Raw genomic sequence first — 24,176 nt, 5'->3', positions numbered from 1 at the left:
ACAGGTGTGTAAACAAATAGATATTTCTGTTAGTTAGGGCAAATATAGTAATTTTACTGAAATACTTATTAATAACTTGTAACTTGTTTGTTATAATGATAAAACCACAACCATACAGTGTCCTGATAATCTACAATTTATCATCCACAGGAGAATTGTTGCTGAGTATGAGAAAACAATTGCACAGATGATAGGTGAGTTCAATGTGAATTACAGGTTTGGCTGCCTGACCTGAGCCTTGGCTGTCATTTACTGAAAATCTGTTTATTCAGTGCACATGAATTTTATTTTAAATTAAACTAATTACTTTTGCTCCCCAGCCTGTCACTACGTTTTGCTTCACTTGTTTTTTTGCACACAGAGCAAAATAATCTGTACTACATTTTTGTGAACTCTAAAACACTGATTTCAGAGAACTTGTTTTTCAATCTCTTGACACACGCTACAGGTACCTTTGCTATGTGTTTGCTTTCATATTTAACTGATATGAACTGAATCCTGCTGCCACTGGAGGACCAAGTATTCACCTTTGCCCACTCGTGTCCAGGTGCACTGGCCTCATTGACATCCACTACAGACTCACTCTGCTTAATTCTTGCCCGCGCTTACATCTGTTTCTGAGGATCTGATTTTTACTGCTGTCTAATTTCATTTCCTACTCGCATTGAAGCACTGTCACGTAAAGAAAGATCTGTGTTTGCTCGTATCTAACGCTCGGCTTTCTCACGTGTCTTGCCCTCCCAGCTTGACTTAACACAGTCCCTTCTTTTCTGTTCTGCTCCCATCTTTGCCCTTTACTATTTGATAACCCCTGACAGGCATGCCAGGTGAGTAATGCTGCTTCGTCCTTCACTTGTTAGCATCAGTTCACATCTCTCCATTCATCTGTCATAGAGGGGAGTAGATGTGCTCACTATCTTCATCTCATCCACTGACATTTGTTTGTCTATTTTGTTGCATTTCATCCCTTATATCTGAGACATTGTTTTATTATTATTTAAAAAGGACAAAATCGCTGGCATTTTCTTTTCTGCTGCCCTTTATTTAATCCTTCACTTGCTGATATTGAGTATAACCACATACAAATGATACAAAAATATTCGGTACATAGTTTACACAGTGGTACATGCCCATTTGCTATAGTACTGAAGTCAATCGTGCAGAAAACCGTACGTGTAAGTGAGGAAAGCAAGTCCGTCTTCTAAGCTGATGAAGGAGAATAAAAACTTGGAATGGTGTCAAAAACTTGAGACAGATTCAACATTTCATACTGATGAAGCTAAAGTGGACTAACTGCCAGCTTTATGGTTTGTAGGAGTGTTTGATTTTCCCATTGTTTGGTGTTTTTGTTTGCATGCTACACCTGGCAATCACAAATACTCATACTGTGTAGTATGAGATTATAAATCACACTAAACTGCAAATTCATTTTGATATAACCTCAAATATAAAATGTTGGTGTGTACGTACTGATTGTTTGTTGGTGTAGATCTTTTAACAATATATTGGTCAACAACTACAGTACAGTGGCTGATGATCTGATCTACAGTATATTTGTGTGTGTCCATTAGAGGATGACCAGAAAGAGAAGTCTCTCTCCCACCACACCATTCAGCAGCTGATCATTGAGAAGGACCAGGCCTTGGCTGATCTAAACTCTGTGGAAAAGTCTCTGGCAGACCTCTTCAGACGTTATGAGAAGATGAAAGATGTGCTTGAAGGCTTCCGCAAGGTGTCTAACGCTCAAGTTTATTCCAAACTAAAAAGTGTTTTCAGCATGGCTGACATTATAAGCTCAAATATACCTTCAGGGCCTTTTTAGTAACTAGTTAAAATAATTGTCTATTCAGAATGAAGAAGTTCTGAAGAAGTGTGCTCAGGAGTATCTGTCCAGGGTCCGAAAGGAGGAACAGCGCTATAACGCACTGAAAATTCACGCAGAGGAGAAACTAGACAAGTATGCTCCGACTTACTCCTTTTATATTTATATAAACATTAATATGTTCTTCCCAGTTTGACAAAAGATACAAAGCACTAGTATGAAATCAGGACTTGACTCTTAATGGAATAATTGGGTGTTTCCAGAGCCAATGCAGAAATTGCTCAGGTGCGAGCAAAAGCCAAGCAGGAGCAGGCCGCCTACCAGGCCAGTGTGAGAAAAGAGCAGATGAAGGTGGACTCCTTGGAGCGCACTTTGGAGCAGAAGGTCAGTGCTGAGATATATAAAGATAATAAATCAAACGTCTATTTTAACAAGCGTATAAGGGACATTTTTGTGATTGCTTCACAGAACAAAGAGATCGAGGAGTTGACAAAGATCTGTGATGAGCTGATTGCTAAGATGGGGAGGAGTTAGCAGCCACACAACACCCAGGCCAAATTTTTACTTTTTAAAGAGGAGCGGCTGCAGAAAAACAACTTTGAAAATGAAGTGGTCCGGTGGAATATACTACTCTTTCATGGACTGATGGACATCTGAGGCCAAAGTGGTTTTCATTTCCTACTGACTTTGTGTATACAGGATCCACAGGAATGGCTTCCTCTTAATAACTCTGTGCATTTTTGATGTGTCAGTGTATCTTACTGTATCAGGGGTCTGGTTTAACGTTTTAGAAAATGTACCATATCACTAATGAGTGTGTCTGTATGTGTGAGTGTGTGTGTATGATGATGAGAAAGAGTATTGTTTGTGGGTTAAATTATCTATAATGATTTTGCCATGACAGCCACTGAGGGAGAAGACTGTTTACCCACTCCTGTTGTTGTCTCCTCTTAATGCAAGAGAAAGAGAAAGTACCAGAGACTTAGATTGAATTATAAAATGTTGAGAACATAAACTATCAAAATAAATTACTGCATGTGAGAAAAAAAAAAAAACGTTGTAATGTTAAGTTTGTATATACTATACAATAGGTAATTCCAAGTATCATCATTTGATAGTTATCCTGTCATCCTCAGCCCGCTTCCTTCATGTAACCTTGTAGATATTTGTCATACTTGTCATAGCTTCTCGATGAAATCGTGGGACTTTATTTTTTGGATTTTATTTTTAATATAAAGCAAACTGATCGTGACTGTATTCAGTAGTGACCAAGAGTAATTTAATTTTGGATGGATATGTCCTAGTCCTGCTATGGTCGTTGTGTCACACTGAGGGATAACTTCTCTGCACAGCTACTGTACAGCATCTGCTTACAAAGTGCAATAAAAGATGGCAATACAACACACTGGGTTTGCTCTGGTTCTTTCCCCACAGGCTTTTCCAGATAATCACGTGAATTGTCACATACCAGTTAAAAAGCTGGAGTGTGAATAATACACTGATATATTATGATTGTGTATTTGCTTATTTTCTCCATTTTTCTTTAGAGCAAATGATTCCCAATCACAGTGTACACTGTACAACATGGGCTGCTAGGTGGAAGTGTGTGGAAACAGACAAATTAAGAAATAAAAATATCTAAATGTTGAAACAGATCATTTTGTTCAGGAGGAACATACAACTATATTGTGCTGAATATGTCTTGCCAATAACCTGTCAGCTGTGACATTTTAATTTACAGCCTGCGACTTAATAACCCAACAGCTTGCGATTCAGTGTGTGTGAAAAATAGTTGGGAAGCAGACAGAAAGTTTGAAGATACATCACTGAAAGTAACTGATAAATCGTTGTGCTAGAACTTATTTGACAGGGCTGTGGGAGTACGGCAGACGAAAAAGCGTAGAAACTAAAGCTTTCAATGATTGCGATGTTCACCAAAGGTTTTTCCCAGAACAGCAGTAATGCGTATATCACAGCATGTCATTTGGACAAATGACAGCCAACCTGAAGTGATTATCTGCAATTCAAGTTTCTGTAACATAGACTATGCATCTCACTAAATATGTGCTAATCTCACAGAGACACATTGTAGGACAGCAACCTCCCTGTAGGTCACTTGAAGTTCAGAGATTGATTTCATATAGTGACGAGCTTGGACAGGTGTGGACAGTGGAAAGAAAGGTAAGAAACATGCGATGGTGAGGTGAAAGGTGCAGGATGACTACAAGTCTTTTGCCAATTGAGGCTGAAGAATTAACTATTGACACTTAAGACACAGCTGTGGGCCCAGTAGAGGGGCTGGTAATCTCCCAGTCAGTCCAGGAGGGGATATTAACTCATCTCATAGCTCAGATTAAGCTCAGGGGGCTTTGGGAACAAACAACCTGCTTTTCATTGTGCGATCAAGACGAACAAGGACCACCAGCACAATGAGAGCTGTCCAGCATTGTCCACTGCTCCTGCTTTCCCTGGTCCTGCTAGCAAACAATGGTACGCATTTGATTTTTTTCATATCTCTCCATTTCCTATCTCCTTTTCCTCCTTTTCTCCTGCTTACTCTCTGTCCACCTGTCCTTTGAACTTAATCTGTGTCTCTTTCTTCTCCTTGGCTACTCAAGAATTTCCAAGAAAACTTTTGCTGTTACTGTTTGTCTATATATCAATCTTTTTGTCAGAGGCAGTTATCTGTTTGGTCAGTAACTGTCCAAAATGGGTGTGCTCTCAGACATCAGGACAGAAAATGATGGACATTACAGTAGTTATCTTTACTTCTCTTAAAAAGCCAGGCATGCTTTCAAACCTTCTGTTAGACCATATTATGGTAGAACCTATAATGAAACTTTATTATGATCCTCTTTCTCTGGCAGTTCTCCTGAGCATTGCCGCCCTGTCTGTCGCTGTCCTCAGTAACTACCATGCCATACCAGCAGCTAATCTCTTAAGATGCCTGGAGGCTAATACTTACTGTGCAGTGTGTGTGTAGAGTGGCTGTGTTGTGGGCAAAGATTGGGGTCAACTTCAACAGCAGGGGGCATTCATATGCCAAGTCAACACGTAGAAGAGTGAAGAAAACGGGCCAACTACTCAAATTCATATTTATCCACTGTTATTGTTGTTGTAGTTTAACTGTTATCAGATGTAATCAGACATTTTAGTTAACTGTTATTTACTTTGATTAGAACATTTCATCTCATTAGTCTGTCACAACATTGTGTATCTGAGAAACATTTTTTGTTCAACATAAATGAATAACTCAAGTACAGCTTTAAAGTTATGTTGATGCCCAAGACAAGAGATGTGTTTCTGCAAAGAATATTTGAAGCTTTGAGAGATTCCTGTAAGTCCAGCTCTGTTTGATCCTCTTAGGAAGCAGCATTAAAGGCTGTTTTTGAAAGGCCACTTTGAATTTAGGAGACGGATGGAGGATTTCAAAAGGAAGTGTTAAAGTAATATTTCATAGGTCAGCTCCTCACATAACTGCTCTTTCTTCTGGATAGTGTTGAGGAGACATTTTTATTTTAAAGGAACCTCCTGAAGTTTTATCTGATGGTTAAAAGGTTACACTGATGATTTTTTTCTCAATCGGAGTGTAATTCTGTAATTTTTATATTTGTGCTCTCTCTTCACTCTGTGCCTGTGGAACAGTGTCAGTCATCAGAGCCAGCCAGATGTGAAATTACCATGCATGCGCTTGTTCATCAAACCCATGCAGCCCATTAATAAAAGGGTATAAATATCCATAAGTTAAGGCCCTTGTACATAATGCAGGGCCTTAACTAACAATTGATGATAAATGTGTGCAAGGTCAGGCTAAGAATAATCTAAATGTATTACATTTTTATAGAGTTTCAGTCTTTCTAAATGAAGTTATTCACATACACCTGAATATTACACTGAGTTTGTCTCTTGAACCAAGCACCTTGTTCAATATTTGATGCTTTAGAGATCATGAATCGTTTTTCTTATATAATGTTTTTTCCCCCGTTTCTTTCAGGCAAGGCTCTGCAATGTTATACCTGTATGGGCTCAAATAATGAAGACTGTAACCGACAAGGCTCCAAATCCTGTCCTAGTTACTCTGATGCCTGTGCTGTGGTGGTGGGCCATGACAGTGAGTCCAACAGTGACAGTGTAGTAGCCTTTCTTTTACTAGTTTACTTATTTTTATCTCCTACTCAATATAAATAAATACAACTTAATCTGTATCTGCTATTGTGGGTGTGTGTCAGGGTGTCTTTAATGGAGGATGTGCTGCTGTCTAGAGACACATCTCTGTCAGCAGGGGGTCTGAGGCTTTTAAGGCAATAAAAAGCTTTGCTACTCTTACTCCATCAATATCCTTAATTAGGAGACCATGTGTTTATTGCACCATTACTTTTTGCAAAATTAAGTTAGCTCAGTAGCAAAATGCATAGTGATTTTACAACATCTTAAGTCTAAAATTGATAATAAAAAAAATTATGAATAAAAATTAAGATGAATGCTTTATACCTCAATTGAAAGCCAGTGAAATTTAATCAAATGTATATTTGTTGGTCTGTGAAAAGTCATGTAAATGACTCCTATTTTTGTCTGTTTGTCAGGTGGAGTGATGAAGTCATGCTCCTACAAATCTTTCTGCAGTCACGCTAACAGCCAGGGCTACAGAGCACCAGGCGTCAGAGTTCACTGCTGCTACAGTGATGACTGCAATGTGACGAGTTTTGCCTCCCAGCCACCAAAACTCAACTGTCTGCTGCTGCTTCTGCCGCTGCTATTCCACTGCTTTTTCAAGTAGATATCTGTCTCATCTTCATCATGCCAAACAAACATCAATCCACAACACAAATGCTGACTGTTGTCCAAAAATGCCGAATTTCCCTGCCGAACATACCAGTGCGTGCTGTCTTGCTTACTGCTATCCCACCTTATGCTGATTTACCATATTGGAGCGTGAGGTGCTGGGGGAGACTGTGGATTATATGCACCATATTGAATTGAATCCATTAAGTAGTACATGTATCAATGGATTTCACTAAGCCAATAAGCAGAGGATCCTAAGGGAAGAGCTGAAATAACAGACAGAGAATCACCCCTGTCTGTTATTTTATGCATTTCCTACATTATAAAGAAAGAGATGCATTTGCGGTTCATCAGTTACACCACCATGATTTGATGATCAGCACACAGTTTTGTACTAATCACCTGTCAGTTAGGTTTTACTGAATATATTGTCTTTTGTACCAACATACCTATTGCCTAAGTGTTTCAGCATAGCTCATGTTGCAGCAGATGTCAATATGGTGAGATACAGCACTGTCGTCATCATTAGCTGTCTACCTGTCAGTCAAACTTCTGATAAGTTGGGTGAGATATTTTGGGAAGGTGGTGAGAAAATGCTTTCACACTTTTCAAATCCCCATAAGCCTTTTACATGGCCACGTGCACTATGCTGATGATGTTAATCCATTGTGTTTGAAGTCACTTAAGGAAGTACAGAGTTTATAAGCAGACTCAGAGGACACCTCACTGGAAGATGGCCTAATGTATGGAAGTAGAGGCTATTGTAGCTACTGTATGAAAAAATCTGTGAAGACCATAAGATATCTTCAGTGGGTGACAAAGAATTTGTTTGGAATTTTTATTATATTATAATAAGTCCTAACAAATTAAACTTTAAGATGCGCGAAAGAAGTTTTATTTTTATGTACAATTCTGATTATGGGCACAATTTAAGAGTGTATTCATTTAAATACACTGGGACTTACCATACTTTCTCAACTGTATATATATTATATTGTAAGTAAATATACATGCTTTCTACTACTAAATCATACAATCGATCTAATGCTGGATGTACAGATGACTCCATTATAATTATGTGTAAATACAACCAATATAAAAGACTTAACTGTCTGTGTTTGAATGAGATTGTTTTACTTACATAAAATCTGTAAGCAGTGAGAGGTTTTACCAACACTTTCAGAAATTACAAACTGACTATAATATTTTTGTTTAATTTCTTTCTTTTCGGGCACTAATATTAGATAAATGTGACCAGAAGAACCAGGTAAATATGAATGGATTTATTGAAAGTGTAACACCTTTTCAAGAAGACACATATAATGCCTGGGAATTTCAAGACAGGTTAAACAACTTCCTAGAATATAGACCAAATTGGAGGTTGTGTTAAATTATAAGCATTTTTAAATTGTTTGAACAAGGGTTGTTTTATGGTAACAACATGGAATACAAATACAATCAAATAATTCTTGTAAAACATGAGCCATGTTTGAATCTATGAATTGGAATTCTTGTGTACTAAAAACATACATTATTTACATGAATTGGAGCATTTAAATGTGTCTTGACTAAATTGCAACATTTGTAGTAGCAAAACAAAACAGCTGGCATACGACAGCTGCTCTCATGCTGAACAATGTCATCATGTTATGACATGTTTGGAGATGGTAACATCTGCTGAACTGTTAACATTCACTGTTTGCAGAACAGCTTTGACAGATTTGTGAAGAGGGTATGAAGATACATAAACTGTCAATGTAATAAAGAGGAGTGAGACACAAGCTCAAGATTTTAAATTTCATTAAATATAGAAAATGAAGCTAACCATGATTACTTATTATTTAGATTGTTTTTTAGTTATTAACAGAACCTTGAACACTAAAGCATTTGCACATAACATTCCTCATGCATGTGTGTTGGTATGTTTTCTGCAGTTCAGTCTTCATTCCCAGAAATCCTTCTCTTGTAGTTCACACAGCCTCCGCTGTGAGGCAATCTAACCACACTTTTGACTTCAGCAGATGCAATCAAATCTAAAACACTGTTGCAATTTATATTGACCAGCCACACCTCAAGGGTATTGCCGAGATTGACTTGAGTCAATAGTGATTAAAAGTGTACTGTTTTTTTTTGCTGTCTGTTGGGTTTTGTGCTTTGTTTAAAATGTGAAATCTCTCCCCAAGTTTTTATCCTGCATGCATCTCTTTCTCCCTTGCTATGATCTCTCTCTCTCTCTCTCTCTCTCTCTCTTTCTCTCTCTCTCTCTCTCTCTCTCTCTCTCTCTCTAGTGCTGCTCTGCTGCCTCTCCTTTGACAGGCAGGTGTGAGAGTGTGAACAGACTGCCCTGGAGGGGGATAGACTGTGACCCCAAACCGTGAGTCTCTTGGCCTGTTCAGCTGGAGCCTGTTCTGAGTGTTTGCGTCCACACACAGCTAAAAGAGTGGCCCCATGTTGGCGTTCATCAGTTTATTTGAAAGCCTTCTTTTGCCTTAATTAGAATAGGAGGGGGAGGTCTGCTTAAACATCACAGAGGGTCAGCAGGTCAAGGTGCTGCTGAGGTGTAGGAGAGGGTGTCTAAAGTTTGTCTTTTGAGCTCATAGTTGAGTTCAGACTGTTCAACAGTGTTACGGTCATGAACAACTAAAGTGGGACTGTTGTGTGAAAGGTCACCTGCACCTTTCACTGACATATACTGAGACAGAGTTTATAATTTGATGGAGGATCTGAAAGTGCAATCATGGCCCTAAGCCCCTACTGAATTGGAGCATCCCTGGACAATAATGCCAGTCACTGTGTTCCCCATAAGTTCGCCATCTGAGCTAAAACTGAAGGTCATCTCCATGGAAACTTTGCTGTTTAAATTGGAGTATGTTTAATCCCAATCCTCTGGCACCTCAAGACATTATCACTGCAAATCCCATCGACAGTCATCAAAGAGATGAGCTGGCTGCCCTTTAAAGAAGAAAGTAACAAGGCTGTAAAAACTCATGTCTACAGTGGTTTCTAAGGTAAACCAGACAGGTATCACTCCTTGAAAATGCCAGAGAATGTCCCACACACTGATATACCTGTGATTTCTTTGGGAGATGGTGTGCATTCGTGTGCGTTGTTTACTGTTATCAGAAAGGATTTATCGATTGTGGAGTGTGTTTTGATTTTGCTGTGCCCTGGAAAAAATAATGTCTTTCTAAGAAACTGGTCTTCCATCACAAAACAGTTATGCTTCTGTATTTTTGTGGTGAGACGTTCAGGCCTTCATGCATTTTTCTTTTCCTTTTCTATTTTCCCTTTACGCCTTGTGTATTGATTGAATGACCTGTTTGTCATTCAGCAATCAGCAACAGAACTGATTAGAATAAAGACCACCTGACAGTGAGTCCCTTTTTGAAACTTTTGTATAAAAAGGGATGCTGACATCATACGGATGGCCTGGTTCGACTATGTCCCCAAACAGGGAAATGAACTTATGAACCATTAGTGGAATCTAGGTCCTGCCCAAATAAGCAAACCTATTCATTTAGGACAGTGACCCCTCTGGAGGAAAAAGCAGTTTTCAGTTGTCCCATGGAGCAGATTGTCATGGCAACACAAAGCGTGGATGTAGTCCCTCAAAATAACCCAGTGACAAGAGAAAACAAGTTAATGAGTTGTGTCTTGAGGACAGTAATCTACCTTCAAATCATTGATCTACTGCTCACTGTCAAGTGACAGCCCATATCAGTGACTCAGATGGACACGATGACCATTGGTTGCAAAAACAAACAAACACATGCGAGCTAAAAGAACACACGCTGCTTAACATCAAATGCTTGTGCCATTGTGGGGAGGGAACAAAAGCACTCAGGGGGCAATGAGAGCGTGTGAGACGATGGCTGTGTTTACAAGCGTCCAGATCCTGGCTGGTCAGTCTGGGTTCACCAAACGGTCACTGGTTCTGAGGTCTCCAGGTCTTGGGTCTTTTTGAAAAAGATCTGTGAAGCAGAATTAAAGTGATCTACCTCCGGACGAAGGACCATAAGGGATTTGGGTTTTGAAACAGCGAAGAGGAGAGATACAGAGAGCAAGAGGGGGAGTGTGGGGCGACTAAATAGGGAGCAGGGGGGAAAAGAGGAGAAGAAGAATTATGTGTAATGAGTGTGTTCCCCTGCCTGAGCTACTTTGAAATGTGTCTAAATGGCCCACCTTCTGTGAGGCCGGTCTCTGGCTTGAGGGCAGAGAGGAGCCCACTGAGAGAACTCGAAGTTGACAGGAAACACAATACACAGACTTCAAAAAGTGTACAGCATGTTTAGATATTTGGATAATATTTCCTTTAATGGTCCTTTTTAAGAAATGCAAAACAAAGTGATTAGCATGGATGTAATGGGCTTGATATGAAAAAAAAAAGCCTTTGTATTCAGTTTAATCTCTACTATGTGAATTCCTTTCATTGAAGCAGTTTCTCTGTTTTGTCTCTAGTTCCTGTAGTAATTAGTTCATTTCACATTCTGAACTACAGACTTGTCTAAGTAGATGATAATTATTTCTTTGAAAAAACTCTTTATTAGAAATGAAAGCAGTGACATAAAGAGTGCCATTCTGAAAGCAGGTTTCATGAGCACTATGAGCAACTTTCCCCATAAACAACATATTTTAGATGTCATGGCTATTCATTAGTGGATAAATTCCAAGTAAACATGCTTTGAGCCAATATACAGAATGTAGCGTCTTCACCATATGTTCTCTGCAGTTTTCACCTCCTTCTGTGTCTGTCTTCTGTGTCATGAGAAGACAGTGTTTGCACCATTTTTGTTTCAGCTATAGCTGTGATACAACCTGTCTATTTTTGTTATCCCCCCACAGAATAGAGAAGAGCAAGATTGTATAGAGATGAGTTGTTTGTTCATTTCTTCTGATTCTATGTGTCCTAAAAGAAGAACAGTAAGAGAATCTGCATTAATGTATTTGTAGGGGAAAACGGATAATGCAGGTATGCTGAGATGGTAGGGCCAACTGTGCTGAATGAGTGTACAGGATAAGGAGAACAACAAAAGAGGAGGAGAAGAAAGCAGACCTTGGAGCCAAAACCCAATCACATCAGTAACCGCTGTGCCCTAGGGTGAGGGCAGGCTCAGTCAGCCGTACCGTGCAAGTGGGATAATTAGTTTTGGAAAGGAATATCAACTGATATAATTGAGCATTCTTTGCTAATGAAGATCCTCTGTGTTGTCACTGGTGAGGCGCTAATTGACAGGAGAGGAATGGGTAGGGTGGATGCAGGAAGGGGGTGAAGGGCTGTGCACGATATGATGGAGGAAGTGCTGCCCACAATGGCAACGAAAAGTTTTTTAGGATTGTTGATCTCTATTAGAGGAGTTTTATTTAGTAGTCAGTGACTCACTGCCTGCTTTCATTCGCACAAAGGCCTGTTGGTGTGTAAATGACAGGCTCATTCGCCACCAATGTTTCCTCTAAAGCTTTGCCAGGAAATTTTAGGAAAGCTTAAAACAAGGTTTAGATAGATAAGAGGATGAATGAAGGCTGGGTTAAAAAAAAAATCACACGAGTCCACAGGTTGGGGTGGAGTTTAGGGGTTACACGGGTCGTGTTGGGAGTTTCGACTGAGGGAAGCGGAGGGTCGAGGATTTGTGGAAGGAGGGCTTTGAGGAGGGGTCATGGTGAAATCACTTGAGGGAATAATAGGAAAGCAAATTGGTTTTGACAAGTTTGGGGAGCTGGAAGTAATGCAGTCCTTTTAAAGAGGAGATGAGGGAATATCCAGCAAAACTATGAGATAATCAGGGGCACCGTTCAGGAGCTGGCTGAGGGCAAGGACCCGAGCGAAAACACGGGGTCGGCTGATGACCCTGAAGGGGCTGTGGAACAGGTTCAGCACTCATTTGAGGCCTACAGGGGGCGACAGTTGGAAAACAGAGTGAAACATTTATGGAAAAGTGAAAGTTACACTTTGAAAAATGTACACAATCTTACAGACCTGAATAATCTTCATGTAAGGGCAGGTTTTCTAAATCTTGAAATCCTTTGGGAAGATAAATATTATGTTGATTGAGTATATTTTCAGTCATGAATAAATCAAATACAGATACCCTTGCCAAATGGAAAATGCATTTTATGAAGAATTTTAGGTACCTTTGTAACTCAGAGACCGACAAGAAGGCAGACAGAGATAAAGACAGAAAATAATTTGTGGAGACAGACAGAGGTTCAGTGAGACAGACAGAATGGCAGGAACCACGCAGATAGACAATACTAATCTACCATCCTCTGTCACACATCTCTGAAATCAGGCGTCGTCCCCAACAGCAGGCTGCCTGCCAGATCAGCTCCACTGGCAGCCAGCTAGACAGACCCCTCACAGCAGCCAGCATGGAGACAGACTGACGCAGAGCAAGCAGCTAAGGTGTTTGAACACAAACAGAGGATTAACAGAGTTCTGGGCATGGAGGTGACGGTAAATAAAACACCAAACAGGCCCACTCCACAGGACAGCAGGTCCAAACAGACAAAATTATTTCACACTCATTTCAAATTAATGTCTGTGGGTAATGGAGTCATGTTTCAGCTTTATGCTGTCCAATTTGCTGGCACTGATTAACAGCAATATAGAGGGAGCGAAGGAACGCATCAAGCTGGGTTTTAAAAAACTTAAATATTGAACTTTCCTCGGCTAGACATAAAAAGTAAAGGCCGATCTTTTGTTGGGCTGAAATTGAAAATTTCTGATGGTGTCAACATAGAAGTAAATGGTTTAGATAAAGTCAAATATTCCCCCTGCGCCTGCTGACACCTGCATGGCTTGATCTCTTTTCAGATAAAATCACACATACAGCAAGAGAAAAAGAAACATGTGTCTGATCCATAAATGCTGCCTGTCTGTTTCAGAATACATTTTGCTATTGTTGTCACGCACACACAGACACACACGCATACACACACACGCATCTGTATACACATACAACGTACTGCTTCATCCTCTTCTAAATATCATCAAGATTGTCATCTGATCAGTCAATATAAATGAGTTTAATAGTTTACCATTTCCGTCTTTAAGTATTTAGTATGCCGAGTAAGTTAGAACAAACATTACCTGAAATCACTTGACTCAGGTCAGCATTTCAGGCTGTTACTAGCAGATCATTATACCATCACAGCCAAAATGACTAATTTCCTGAAAAGGCACCACCTGACCACACCTGTGTGATGTCAGTTCTGACACGTAAACATCTGAACATTTCCACATCAACATCTATTGTAGGTGTGACAAGATATGGAAAGGAGCCTTGATGCCTTGTATCATCCTCACATGTTTGCTACTCACTTTATGGGCAACAGGCTCCTTTTCCGTGTTTTCCACGTGACTCCATATTCCTTCACATTAGTGCAGCCCGCCGCAAAGTAGCTGCAGGAATCAGCACGCGGTCAACTGTGGCAGGGAAAAAAGAGGGGAAGAAAGAGAAAATATTTAAGGCCTTGCTCCCTCTGTCAGCTTTCACCTCCTTTCCCTCCTTGTTCTTGTTTTCACAGCCCTTAATCCTGGGGGCTCCAATGTGGAGCGGTCACAGATTTTGACAGCAGACTGTAATGACCTACAGTAAGCTGTTCTCTGTGGGGGGTGAGGGGGGAAGTTTGGGTAGGTGGTTGGTGAGGGGATTTAGGACTGTTAGATGAGAGTTTAGCTGGCATTTATTTTAGGTGTAATGCAGTTTCATGTTGTGGACACTAGAGGTTGACCAGATGTGCAGAACTGCACTGAAATGTCCTGAAACTAGACAGTGGCGTACAACTTGTCAGTAATGACAATCTAATGTTCCTGTGCAAAACTTTTTTTTTCTGTGACTTTTATGTTCTGTGAAAAAAAATCCTATCATCTCTACAGGATTTCAGTAGCTTAAAAGTTTGGGGCCCTTGTTTCATACAGAATGTGTTTTGTCTTCACTGAAAGACACTGCAATCTGGACTGCAGTGTATTTTGCCTGTATAAATCATTAAAATTTATGTCACCCAACCTTAGATGTGCAGGTTTGTCATCGTGTACAAATCACCACACCATCACAGATGCTGACTCAAACAATACACTGATAACAAGTGAAGTTTAAAGACAGCGTTGGCTCAGAGAAGCATTTCTGGATCTTGTTTATATATAGTTCTTTCAGGGCAAAATAAAGTTTTACCTGGCATTTGTGGATGCAGCATCAAAATGTGTTTACTGACAGCATTTTTCAGATGCGTTTCTAAGAATAAACAATGTTTTCTACGAGATAACTGATAATGTTTGTTTTTAATGCAGTGCATGCATATTGTTTTTTGGCCTTTTCCCTTGTGTACAATGCTCCCTCAGAGCCTATTGGCACAAAGCCTTTCTCAACCTTCACCTGTTGCACAGGTGGTCCTCATAAATTTGTAGTGCTGTGCAGAGGGCACCTGTCATTTGCCCAGGCTTTTGTATGCATATGGCCCATAAGGATCTATACTTCTGCTTCTCTAGCGAAAGGGTGAGGGTGTTAGGGACTCTGACAGCTGGATGGGGACAAGAGCACTTGGCTGCAATGCTAATGTTAAAGTAAGAATAAGGATAAAAATAACAAATTCAAGATCAACAGCATCTAAAGCAAAAAAGTTCCTTATTCACCATGTAAGAACAAACACTGTAATTACATAACTTATTGTGCAGTTTGAAAGCTATTGCTGTAATAGTATGGTTTTGAAAAATGTTGCACTTCTGGCCACAATTCAATCAGTAATGTGGCAGTGGGTGTTTTCCATCATCTGTAATTGACAGAACACCTGCTGCAGGTGTGGCCAGTAAAGCAGCATGTTTCTACCTACAGACAGCAGTGTAACTGGTTCTGCCCTTTAAGATTTAATGTTGTTGTAACCTTTAAAGTGGAGCCTCTAAATTACTCACCAATAAAAAGAATCTCTCTCACTATGATGCAGCTATTTTATTCTCCATGTGACACTAATGTACTGTTACAATGTGTTCAAATTGGGGGCTGCAGTAAAGTGGTCAGTGATGCCACAGGACTTGTTTTGTACGTGGCTGTTCTGCTGAGCCATACGGAGCTTTTTAACACTTTTCAGCTCACTCTTTGTCCTCATGGTACCATTTCCAGGCGCACAGGGCAACTAAAAAGCTCTGATAATCTCAGTGCACACTACTTTGCATAAGCAAACAAAAAACAGTGGAGCTAAAGAGCCAGAAATTTCCCCTAGGAATCCATAGAAACTGAAACCAAGCTAAAATCAGACCTAAATTTGTCACGATCTTTGAAACATGACTCCATAATAATGTTGCTCAGTGACTGCTGGATTTGTAAATAGGCAAAGGTGTTTATTAACAATATTAGCCAGTGCTGTTTGTTACATTTCCTGTAAGTTGTGATGAAGCAAATTTATGCTGCGTTAAAGTTAAATATGTCTTTCTTTCATTTAGTATTGTTCAATTATGGAAAGTTTATTTATTGTAACTTCCTTTGAATTCTATTTTTGGATTTTCTAGAACATTTACATTTTCCTCGAAGGTGTGAGACAAGTTGTAACCCAACATTGACTGCAAAGCGTGATGGTCAAGATAAAACAAATTGGGGTGAAAATTGGCAAACAGCAGAGCAGCAATGTGAGCAATACAGTGACAGTCTGCATAATGTGAACAATCCCGACAACAAATACTGCTGAGAACGTAACTGGTGACGTTCAGTGCTTGTTTCGTAGAAGTGCTAGAAGTTCTAAATGAAAAAAAAAAACCCATCACGCCACAAACTCCCAAGTGCTGAACAAATATTACAATATTGAAATTCAGACTTGTTCACCTTGAGAAGATTTGTTCTTCACTGCTGTTAGTGTAATTGCTTTCTGCCCCCCAGCCACTGAAATAAAATGTCCAAGGTAATAAGGCTCTCTTTTCTTCCATAGCATTCTAGTGTGCAACTACTGTGATTCAGCCTCAGACAGATGCATTTTTGCATTATTTCATCCAATAGGTAAAAATATGAGAATCTTTATCAGCTCTGAATTGCTCTGTTTTGTTTATCATTTTCATTCCACCTTCTGTTCCTCAGTGCTATCTTCACTCCTGCCTCTGTTTCACAAACCTCATCTCATTAGTTTCTATCCCTCCACAGGGTGACTTGCTGTCTCACCTCCTTTTTATTAAGCCCCTATCTTACACGCCTATGCAAACTATAGCACTCATTGGGCCTGATGTTCAGATTATAAAGACCTATTCCCCTGGGGCTGAAACCAGTCAAGTCCCAATATGAGATAGAGGTTCGTGCCCTGTCTCTTCCTATATACCAATCAAGTAGATAAATAAAGGTTTAATTAAGAAATGTTCCTCACTGGAATTATGGGGCTTGGGGGTTGGTGACTCATGGGGGAAGGGGATACGAAAGGCACTTTGGACACAAGAGGCATTGCTTTAGTGTCATCTATAGAATAAAGCACAATAAAAGGATATTTATGATATATCTGAGAGCCCACAGGCTACAGAACATCACAAACAATATATGCCATTCATAATGAAAAAAAGTTTAATGAAAAAGAAAGCATTACAGCTTAGCCATTACCAAAAACACATAAAATAATCAATTCAATTATTTTGCATTTTATCACGGCTTGCAAAGTGCAGAATGCATGTACGTAGGTGAGGCACAAAGATTAATTGCTGTGAAAAATAATTTGAAGAGTAATTCTCATCATAAACAAAATTACATTTTGCTTTATCAGGATGAGTCAGAGCAGCAGCGTTTTGTTGTGTGGTTGTCCCTTCTCCACTGCTGATACTACCCTGTCTGCACAAAGACTCTCAGTCAGAATCCAATCTTTAATAAGCTTGCTATTAATTTGGATGTTTTGAAATGCTTGGATGAAAAATTCATCCAGTCAGTCAGTCATGCACATTTAATAAAAATAGTAGAAAAGCAAAGAAAAAGCAACAACAAAAAAGCTTATGTTTACAAGGGGAAACACAAGAACGTAGGAAACTGACAGTGACATGCTATAGATCAACCATATCTGGCTTTAATATTACCACAAATATAGGGAAATTAAATTGTTTGCATGGTTACATTAACTGTTGCTGACATAGATCAGACATACATGACATGTTTTTTCTCTACATTACCAAAAATATGAGACTATGTGTCGCTTTTTTCCCCATCTCCACATGGCAGCCATCTTATTGAAACTTAATGGTAGACTTCACCAACCTCTCTGCCATTATACAGTACTTTCCATAAGTAGAGGCTTTCTACTCTATTGTGCTCAGTGATTACAGTGCCTGTGCGATGATGTGCAATTGGAAAGGTGTAGTTCTTTTCTACTGATTTAACTATTGACTATAGCTCCACACTGCAATTGAAAAAAGCAGTTTTCTAAGTGCTGTGTTTTTCTCTTCGGATACAGTTTTCTAACCTGAGATCTGAACATGTATGTCAGACATCTGGCATGTTGTGGATCTCTCTACTGTATAAATCAAAGATGAGAATGAATTCTTGCATCACTGCATATCCTAACATTCTCACCTGCTGCCAATCTGGTAGATAGATAAAAAATGTACGATTTGTGAACACGGAGGCTACAACACAAAGATAGTAAACTGGTAGAGCCACAGTTGAAGATGCACTCACATGTTATAAACTGCCCATCTGTCTCTGTCTTTTTATTTCCTCAAAAATGCACACTCACACACACACACACACACACACGCACACACACACACACACCATGATGCATTCAGTCACTCAAATAAATATTGTGTGGTCAGATCCAACTACTGTGTGTCACGCAGTTTATGAGCCTGCTAGCTTTTAAGTGGCCTTTTAAGATGTTCTGCTGAGCCATTAGTAGCACTTTACCATAAAACTACATCATTTAGGGAGCTGACTGGCTGAATTGTGCAAATGCCCTTTGAAATTGAGGTTACCAGTTGGACTAAAAGTAGGTCTGTCCTTTGTGAAGTGAATTTGTGCCTTTTTCTGCACACTTGTTTTTGCATTTATGTATATACAGCATGTACTGTGTCTATGCCTGTGGGTGTGCAAATGTGTAACAGAGACGGTGGGATATATTTTATTTATATAAAGAGAAGAGGAAGTGAACAAATGGCCTGGCTGGCCTTTGCCTGGGGTAACTATGGACCTCCATATGTAGCATGTCCATCTTCTGGCCCTCATTCCCTGCATCATCTCCACAAGGGGCCCCTGGGGTCCAACTGACCCACCTCCATTCTGCATCCTCTGGCCCTCCATCTCCGACCACAGCCACGCTACATGTAGCACACTCATGCCTTAGGCCACAGCTGACTTTCTCTACAGTTTGCCGTGATGTAGCGTGCAGTGCAGACAAGCCCTCTTTTTCTTTCTTTTGTCCCCTCAGAGAGGGGGTGTGCTAAGGTTGACCGATTTAACAGCTGCTGGGTAATACACGGAAAGTCATTTGTTAAAATTTAATTGATCGCTCCATTCCCACCTCTACACTTGGTGGATGTTCTATCCGCCGTATGAGCATGGTGGAACAACAGATGCTATCTATTCTATAAAGTCAGAAAAAAACAACAAAAAGATGGTAAGGAGGCTGGATAAAATGAGATGAAACATCGTACATTTCAAAACTTTAGAACATTTAGCCTGTTTTTAACCTTCCATCCATTTTTCTGCAGCTTGTTTGGTACATACTGGTTAATCGAAAGACTTGCCTTCTGTCAAAGCTTCTCTTCCCCACAGCAGTCCAGTAAGAGTTTGCTGAAACCACACCAATGTACCGGTCAGTCACACAAACTGTGGCCTCAGGGTTTGAGGAGCAGACTCCTAATCCAAGCTCGTTCAAAAAATTGCTCCTGTGCTCCTGAGAGTCAACACAACCATATTGTCTGTGAAACCCTAAACCTAAACCTAACCATAACCATAACTCTAGTCAATGTTAAAAACACTAAAAACAACATAAGAAAAACTGCAATCCCACACTCTGTGTTATACTAATCCAGTGTATCCAAATCGTGTAATCTACAGTTTTTCTTTTACTCCTTTCAGCCACTGAAGGGACATTTTTTGAGTAGTGTTTAAATTCACTTGATGGATAACTTTATTAAAGCTGCTGCCCCTAAAAGTGGGCACGGTAACTGTAGAGGTAGTGCTATATTTGCTATCACTATCTCTATCTTAGAGATTTGGGGAAACGAGCGCACATTTTATATATACATTTCAAAACAGAATAAATATGGGTAAAGTAGAAATCAGACTATTCCTCTGCTGTGTATATACACAATTTTACACTGACCTGGTTATTTACAATAAGTGCATGTGATCATTCCCTGATTAGACATGGTACCTGTTTTCTCCTGTTCTACCTGTGCAACTAGAATGAACACATTACCAAGAGATGAATTTAGTAGCGACGTTCTAACTCACCATAATACATACATCACGACCTGGTGGTTATGAAATTGTGGTGTACAGAGGTCAGCATGGTAAAAATGTATTGCTGGCCATGATGGTTGTGTAGCCACAGACCAGTCAGAGTGCCCATGCTGACCTCTGTTCACTGATTGCTCTATGTTATGCTTGTATCTACTGTAACTGACCACTACATCTGCCCCCAGCCTTTTCAACCCCCTGGGAGCCCGTGGGTTCAGCGCTGGCTAACCAGAGGCTGACTATGTGCCAACACCAGCGCCGTGCCTGTGGTCTGCGCACTTCAGAACCACTTAAAATGCAATCATTTCACATGAAAGCAATCAGCCACTAGCCCCAAGCAAAATTCTCACCCACTGAGCAGTGAGACTGTGACTTCTATCTACACACAATCCAACACTGCCCATCGCCCTCTCTCACCTCTCCTCCTGAATACAACTTTAGTCAACATATACCACCACAGGCCTACAGTACATATTATCATCAGTGGTGGCTTGCACATGTCGAGAGCCTGCCAACCAAATGCACTCAAAAGGAGACTCTTGTTCTCTGTACATTAGTGGCAGAGAGCAAGCAGCTAATTATAAAACCACTCTTGGTGCCTGGTTGTTCCTAGGCATAGCTGCTGTGCTGCTCCATGCAGAGTGGGGAAAATGAGCCTGTCAACCCAGTCCCAAGATGGTGTGATGAGTGCAAATGAGGTAAGGCCCTAGAAGCCTCTTGGAGAGCTCTGCAAGGGGAGGTGGTGCTGTAGGGTGTGTAAACACACACACACACACACACACACACACACACACACACACACACACACACCTACACACACACACACACACACACACACACACATACACACCTACACACATACACACACGCACACAGACAGCACATAGACTGATGGCACTGATTTGTGAGCTGTCAGGCAAAGTGGGTCAATATGTGACAAACAAGAGGGACTTTCAGATCCTCATGCCAGCCAGCACAGTGTGACAGACCAACAGGTCTGTGGCACATTGGGGCTGAGTTCAGAACCCAAATAGCCACAGAACATTAAGTGGTTTGGGCCTGTGATGAGATATTGTCCTCTCGTCATATGGAATGTGTGATATTAACACCCCTGCTGAATAGGTCTGTTGTGCTACTGTTGTAAAAAAGAAAGATAAAAAAGAACAGCCATTTGTTCCTGTGTACAGAGATGTGTAATGATGCCCAGGTCCAGCTTGTCATTATGGAAACACACAAGAAGTTGCAGTAGTGTCAAGAGAAGACATGTGGCAGGAGACAACAACGTGCCTCTGATGATCAGTAGTGTCCCGGCACCTCAGCTCTTTCTGTCATTAACGTCCATCAGCATCTGAGCTCGTTTCAGACAGACTGCCTGAATACCTGCCATGATCACAGCATCACATGTGCACAGGCCAGCATGCTTTGATACCACACTGCTTTCATTTATCCTTTCTGTACTTCTCTTTTCCCTTTCTCTCTTCATCTGCATTCCTTCACTCCCTCCTTCTGGTAAGTTATTATTAGCGGCCATACAGATGCGTTTTATTTAGTTTTCTTGATTGACAGTCTTGGTGATACGTTCCTTTCATTAGCATATTATGCCGTTTACGCTCTATACCTGCCACTAATGATGGTGATTCCCAGACTACCATTCCTGAATTAGTATGCTCCAGCCTGGGAGTCAGGGCTGCTAATCAGAGGCTGTGGTGAGAGGAGAAGGACGGCTTCAAATTACATCCTTCACAGTCAACAGGAGGTGCACATGAAAGTGCGACATCCTGCCGTTTTTCTCCGAGCTGAGGAAGTTTGCAGATCAACAGTGACAGCACCCCGCTTACCTCTGAGACACCCACTAGAGCATCTCCAATTAAAGGCCTCCTATGATTTCCTCTATTAATAATAAATGCCCCAGAGCTCAGAAATGCTGTGATTGCTACGTGTCTGTGTGGCTTTTTAGTACATGTACAGATTTGTGCGTGCAGTATGTTTGCTCAGCACCATAGTTGCAAGTCTGTGTGTGTGTAGGTGTGTGTGTGTGTGTGTGTGTGTGTGTGTGTGTGTGTGTGTGTGTGTTGCTGTGTGCCATTTTTCCAGGAGACTGTCCACATGCTGTGTATCTACATTCACTTTGGTGTTTTGTTTCATGTGGTCTCCACCTCCTGCCTGTGGTGGTGGTGGCCTCATAATCACGACTGAAAAGCCATAACGTGGCTCATTGGAAACTGAAGATGCCACATTGGATTTCAGCAGGAAATCCGAAGAGGTGCGTCTATCTTCACTGCTGAGGTAGATGCCGAGAAGTCAGAGACAGTGTTCCTGGAAAAATGTTTTGCTGCAAACAGTCTGTCCCCGTGACTTCTGCACAAACATTGATCAGGTTCCTAAACACCTGGCATGCTGCAGCTCTTTATCAAAGAAGCAAGACTGCACTATTGTTACAATGATTACAGATTATGGGCTTCATAACCACCTCAGACTCAGATACAAAGGGCATCATACAGTAGGTGGAATTAGCAGCACACCAGCACACTACACCTCATCATAATAACAATAATTGAAGAGACACTGACATCTAGGTGGAGGGCAAGCCTTTTTTCAGGGTAATTTGCAGAAATAAAGTGAGCTGATGTGAAGTGGATAGGAACTCTCCCATAAATAAGGCTGGAGAATGTTTTCACAGAGGACAATGAGGCTGCCTGGTGCAGACATGATTTCAAAATGATTCATCCACCAGGTTTCACCGTTTCTCATTTACCAAACACAGTCCATCACAGTGGCATATCGTAGCTACTCGGGCTGAAGCTAATGCATCCTGATTGCTGGTTTATTGACATCTCCTATCACAGCACAACAGCCCTTTGTATTTAAATGTCTTTTAACGTCTTTCGCCCAGTGTTGTGGCCGCATTCCCTCCACCGTTCCATTTTGCAGATTCAACTGATTTTGCTAATGTCTCCAGGACTCAATCAATATGCATGACTTGAGGTGCCGGTTATCAACACATGCAAGTCTTTTTTCAGGAAACATTATCATTCTCTGCCTCTTGATTTTTGCCTGAGTAACATTGACTATGGATCAATGTGTAGTACATCTAGTGGATAATTAACACAAATTCACTATGGTATGTTATGCTAACAAAGAAATTCCAAGAATCCATAGGCACAGGGTTTTAAAGGCCATTGACCATGGGATGCTATTGGACTCAGGGACATTGGGGAAGAACTTTTCTTTCTTTGCCTTTTTCCATAATAATAATAATTTTCTTTCTAACATTTCACGTAATGGCTAGTAGAAAAATGTCTTCACTGATATGCTATCGTGCCATTTACCAAAATTGAAATTAATACCATATCTCCATAGTTAATACATGAGAAAGAAACAGTCACAGCTCAGTGCAGTAGACAAACCTTTTTTTTTTATCAATATCACCAACAAATCTCTAAACCAGAAAAATTGAACCCAGATTTTTCCAACATTTACACAGTGTTATTAGAGATGATAAAACTTACCTCCCAGACCTCAATTACAGGTGGATATTTTCAGAGGAGGTATGTATAAGCAGAGAAATGAAGAAATTGCACATCCGACTTTTGTTTATTACCAGACTGTGTATATATAGAGTGCAAACAGATTTAATCTTGAATGTCACAGTTGGTCTGTGTTAACAGGAAAATGCTCTTAGCAGTGTGATACCACAGTCATGTGGGAGTTTTGTCTGTATTGGAGTAGACCTTGCTGGTCAAACTGCCATGTGTGGACATTAAAAACAGTTGCAATGTTGATTGCACAGAGGATACTGAAGCAACTGCAGATAAGCATGATAAGCATGATTTACCATAGCAATTCAATTCTGCAGTTCTGAAATAAAACTGTCTTTACATGATACTTTAAATACATATGAAAATGGTTATTCTTATGGCCATGTCTCTCTTTGATTAAGCAAATATTATTCATTAATGTCATGACAAATATCCTGCTGAAGCTGTCAACAACTTACTAATTATGTTGTACTCAAATCATTAGAAACTAAAGGGAGCTGAAAGGAACATAATGCTGGGTTGCTGTGGTTTCCGATATGGCAGGTACAGTACGGTGATGCAAATACACAAATGCACAGGCACACATACCTGCAGTAGTTGAAGAAAGAGGGAGCGAGCACT

At 40.4% G+C, this 24,176-nt stretch overlaps 2 protein-coding genes across 17 annotated transcripts in view; both read left to right on the top strand.

Moving 5' to 3' along the window:
* Window positions 1-3,223, top strand: part of tacc2 (transforming, acidic coiled-coil containing protein 2) — a 43,886-nt gene extending 40,663 nt beyond the window's left edge. For all 16 annotated transcript variants that reach the window (XM_067524594.1, XM_067524664.1, XM_067524658.1 and 13 more), the window contains 5 exons: window positions 151-194; window positions 1,572-1,732; window positions 1,851-1,957; window positions 2,086-2,206; window positions 2,291-3,223. In XM_067524594.1, coding sequence (XP_067380695.1) covers window positions 151-194; window positions 1,572-1,732; window positions 1,851-1,957; window positions 2,086-2,206; window positions 2,291-2,356 — 499 coding nt within the window. In that variant the 3' untranslated portion in view covers window positions 2,357-3,223. The remainder of the gene's footprint in view (window positions 1-150; window positions 195-1,571; window positions 1,733-1,850; window positions 1,958-2,085; window positions 2,207-2,290) is intronic.
* A 1,028-nt stretch (window positions 3,224-4,251) lies between these two features.
* Window positions 4,252-6,599, top strand: ly6pge (lymphocyte antigen 6 family member pge). The gene is made up of 3 exons (XM_067514446.1): window positions 4,252-4,312; window positions 5,817-5,933; window positions 6,406-6,599. Exons 1-3 carry the CDS (start codon window positions 4,252-4,254, stop codon window positions 6,597-6,599), a joined length of 372 nt encoding a protein of 123 aa, XP_067370547.1.
* The last annotated feature ends 17,577 nt before the right edge of the window (window positions 6,600-24,176 follow it).

The sequence above is a fragment of the Channa argus genome, chromosome 1, assembly GCF_033026475.1.
Source record: "Channa argus isolate prfri chromosome 1, Channa argus male v1.0, whole genome shotgun sequence".
Lineage (NCBI taxonomy): Eukaryota > Metazoa > Chordata > Actinopteri > Anabantiformes > Channidae > Channa > Channa argus.
The sequence above is the reverse complement of the archived record's forward strand: the minus strand, read 5'-3'. Positions and strand labels throughout refer to the sequence as shown.

What these genes read in the sequence shown, in the direction of transcription:
- ly6pge (XM_067514446.1), top strand. Translation starts at nt 4,252, where the DNA reads ATGAGAGCTGTCCAGCATTGTCCACTGCTCCTGCTTTCCCTGGTCCTG. An exon ending in GGTCCTGCTAGCAAACAATG is followed by an intron (nt 4,313 to 5,816) that starts GTACGCATTTGA and finishes CGTTTCTTTCAG; the next exon opens with GCAAGGCTCTGCAATGTTAT. An exon ending in TGTGGTGGTGGGCCATGACA is followed by an intron (nt 5,934 to 6,405) that starts GTGAGTCCAACA and finishes TCTGTTTGTCAG; the next exon opens with GTGGAGTGATGAAGTCATGC.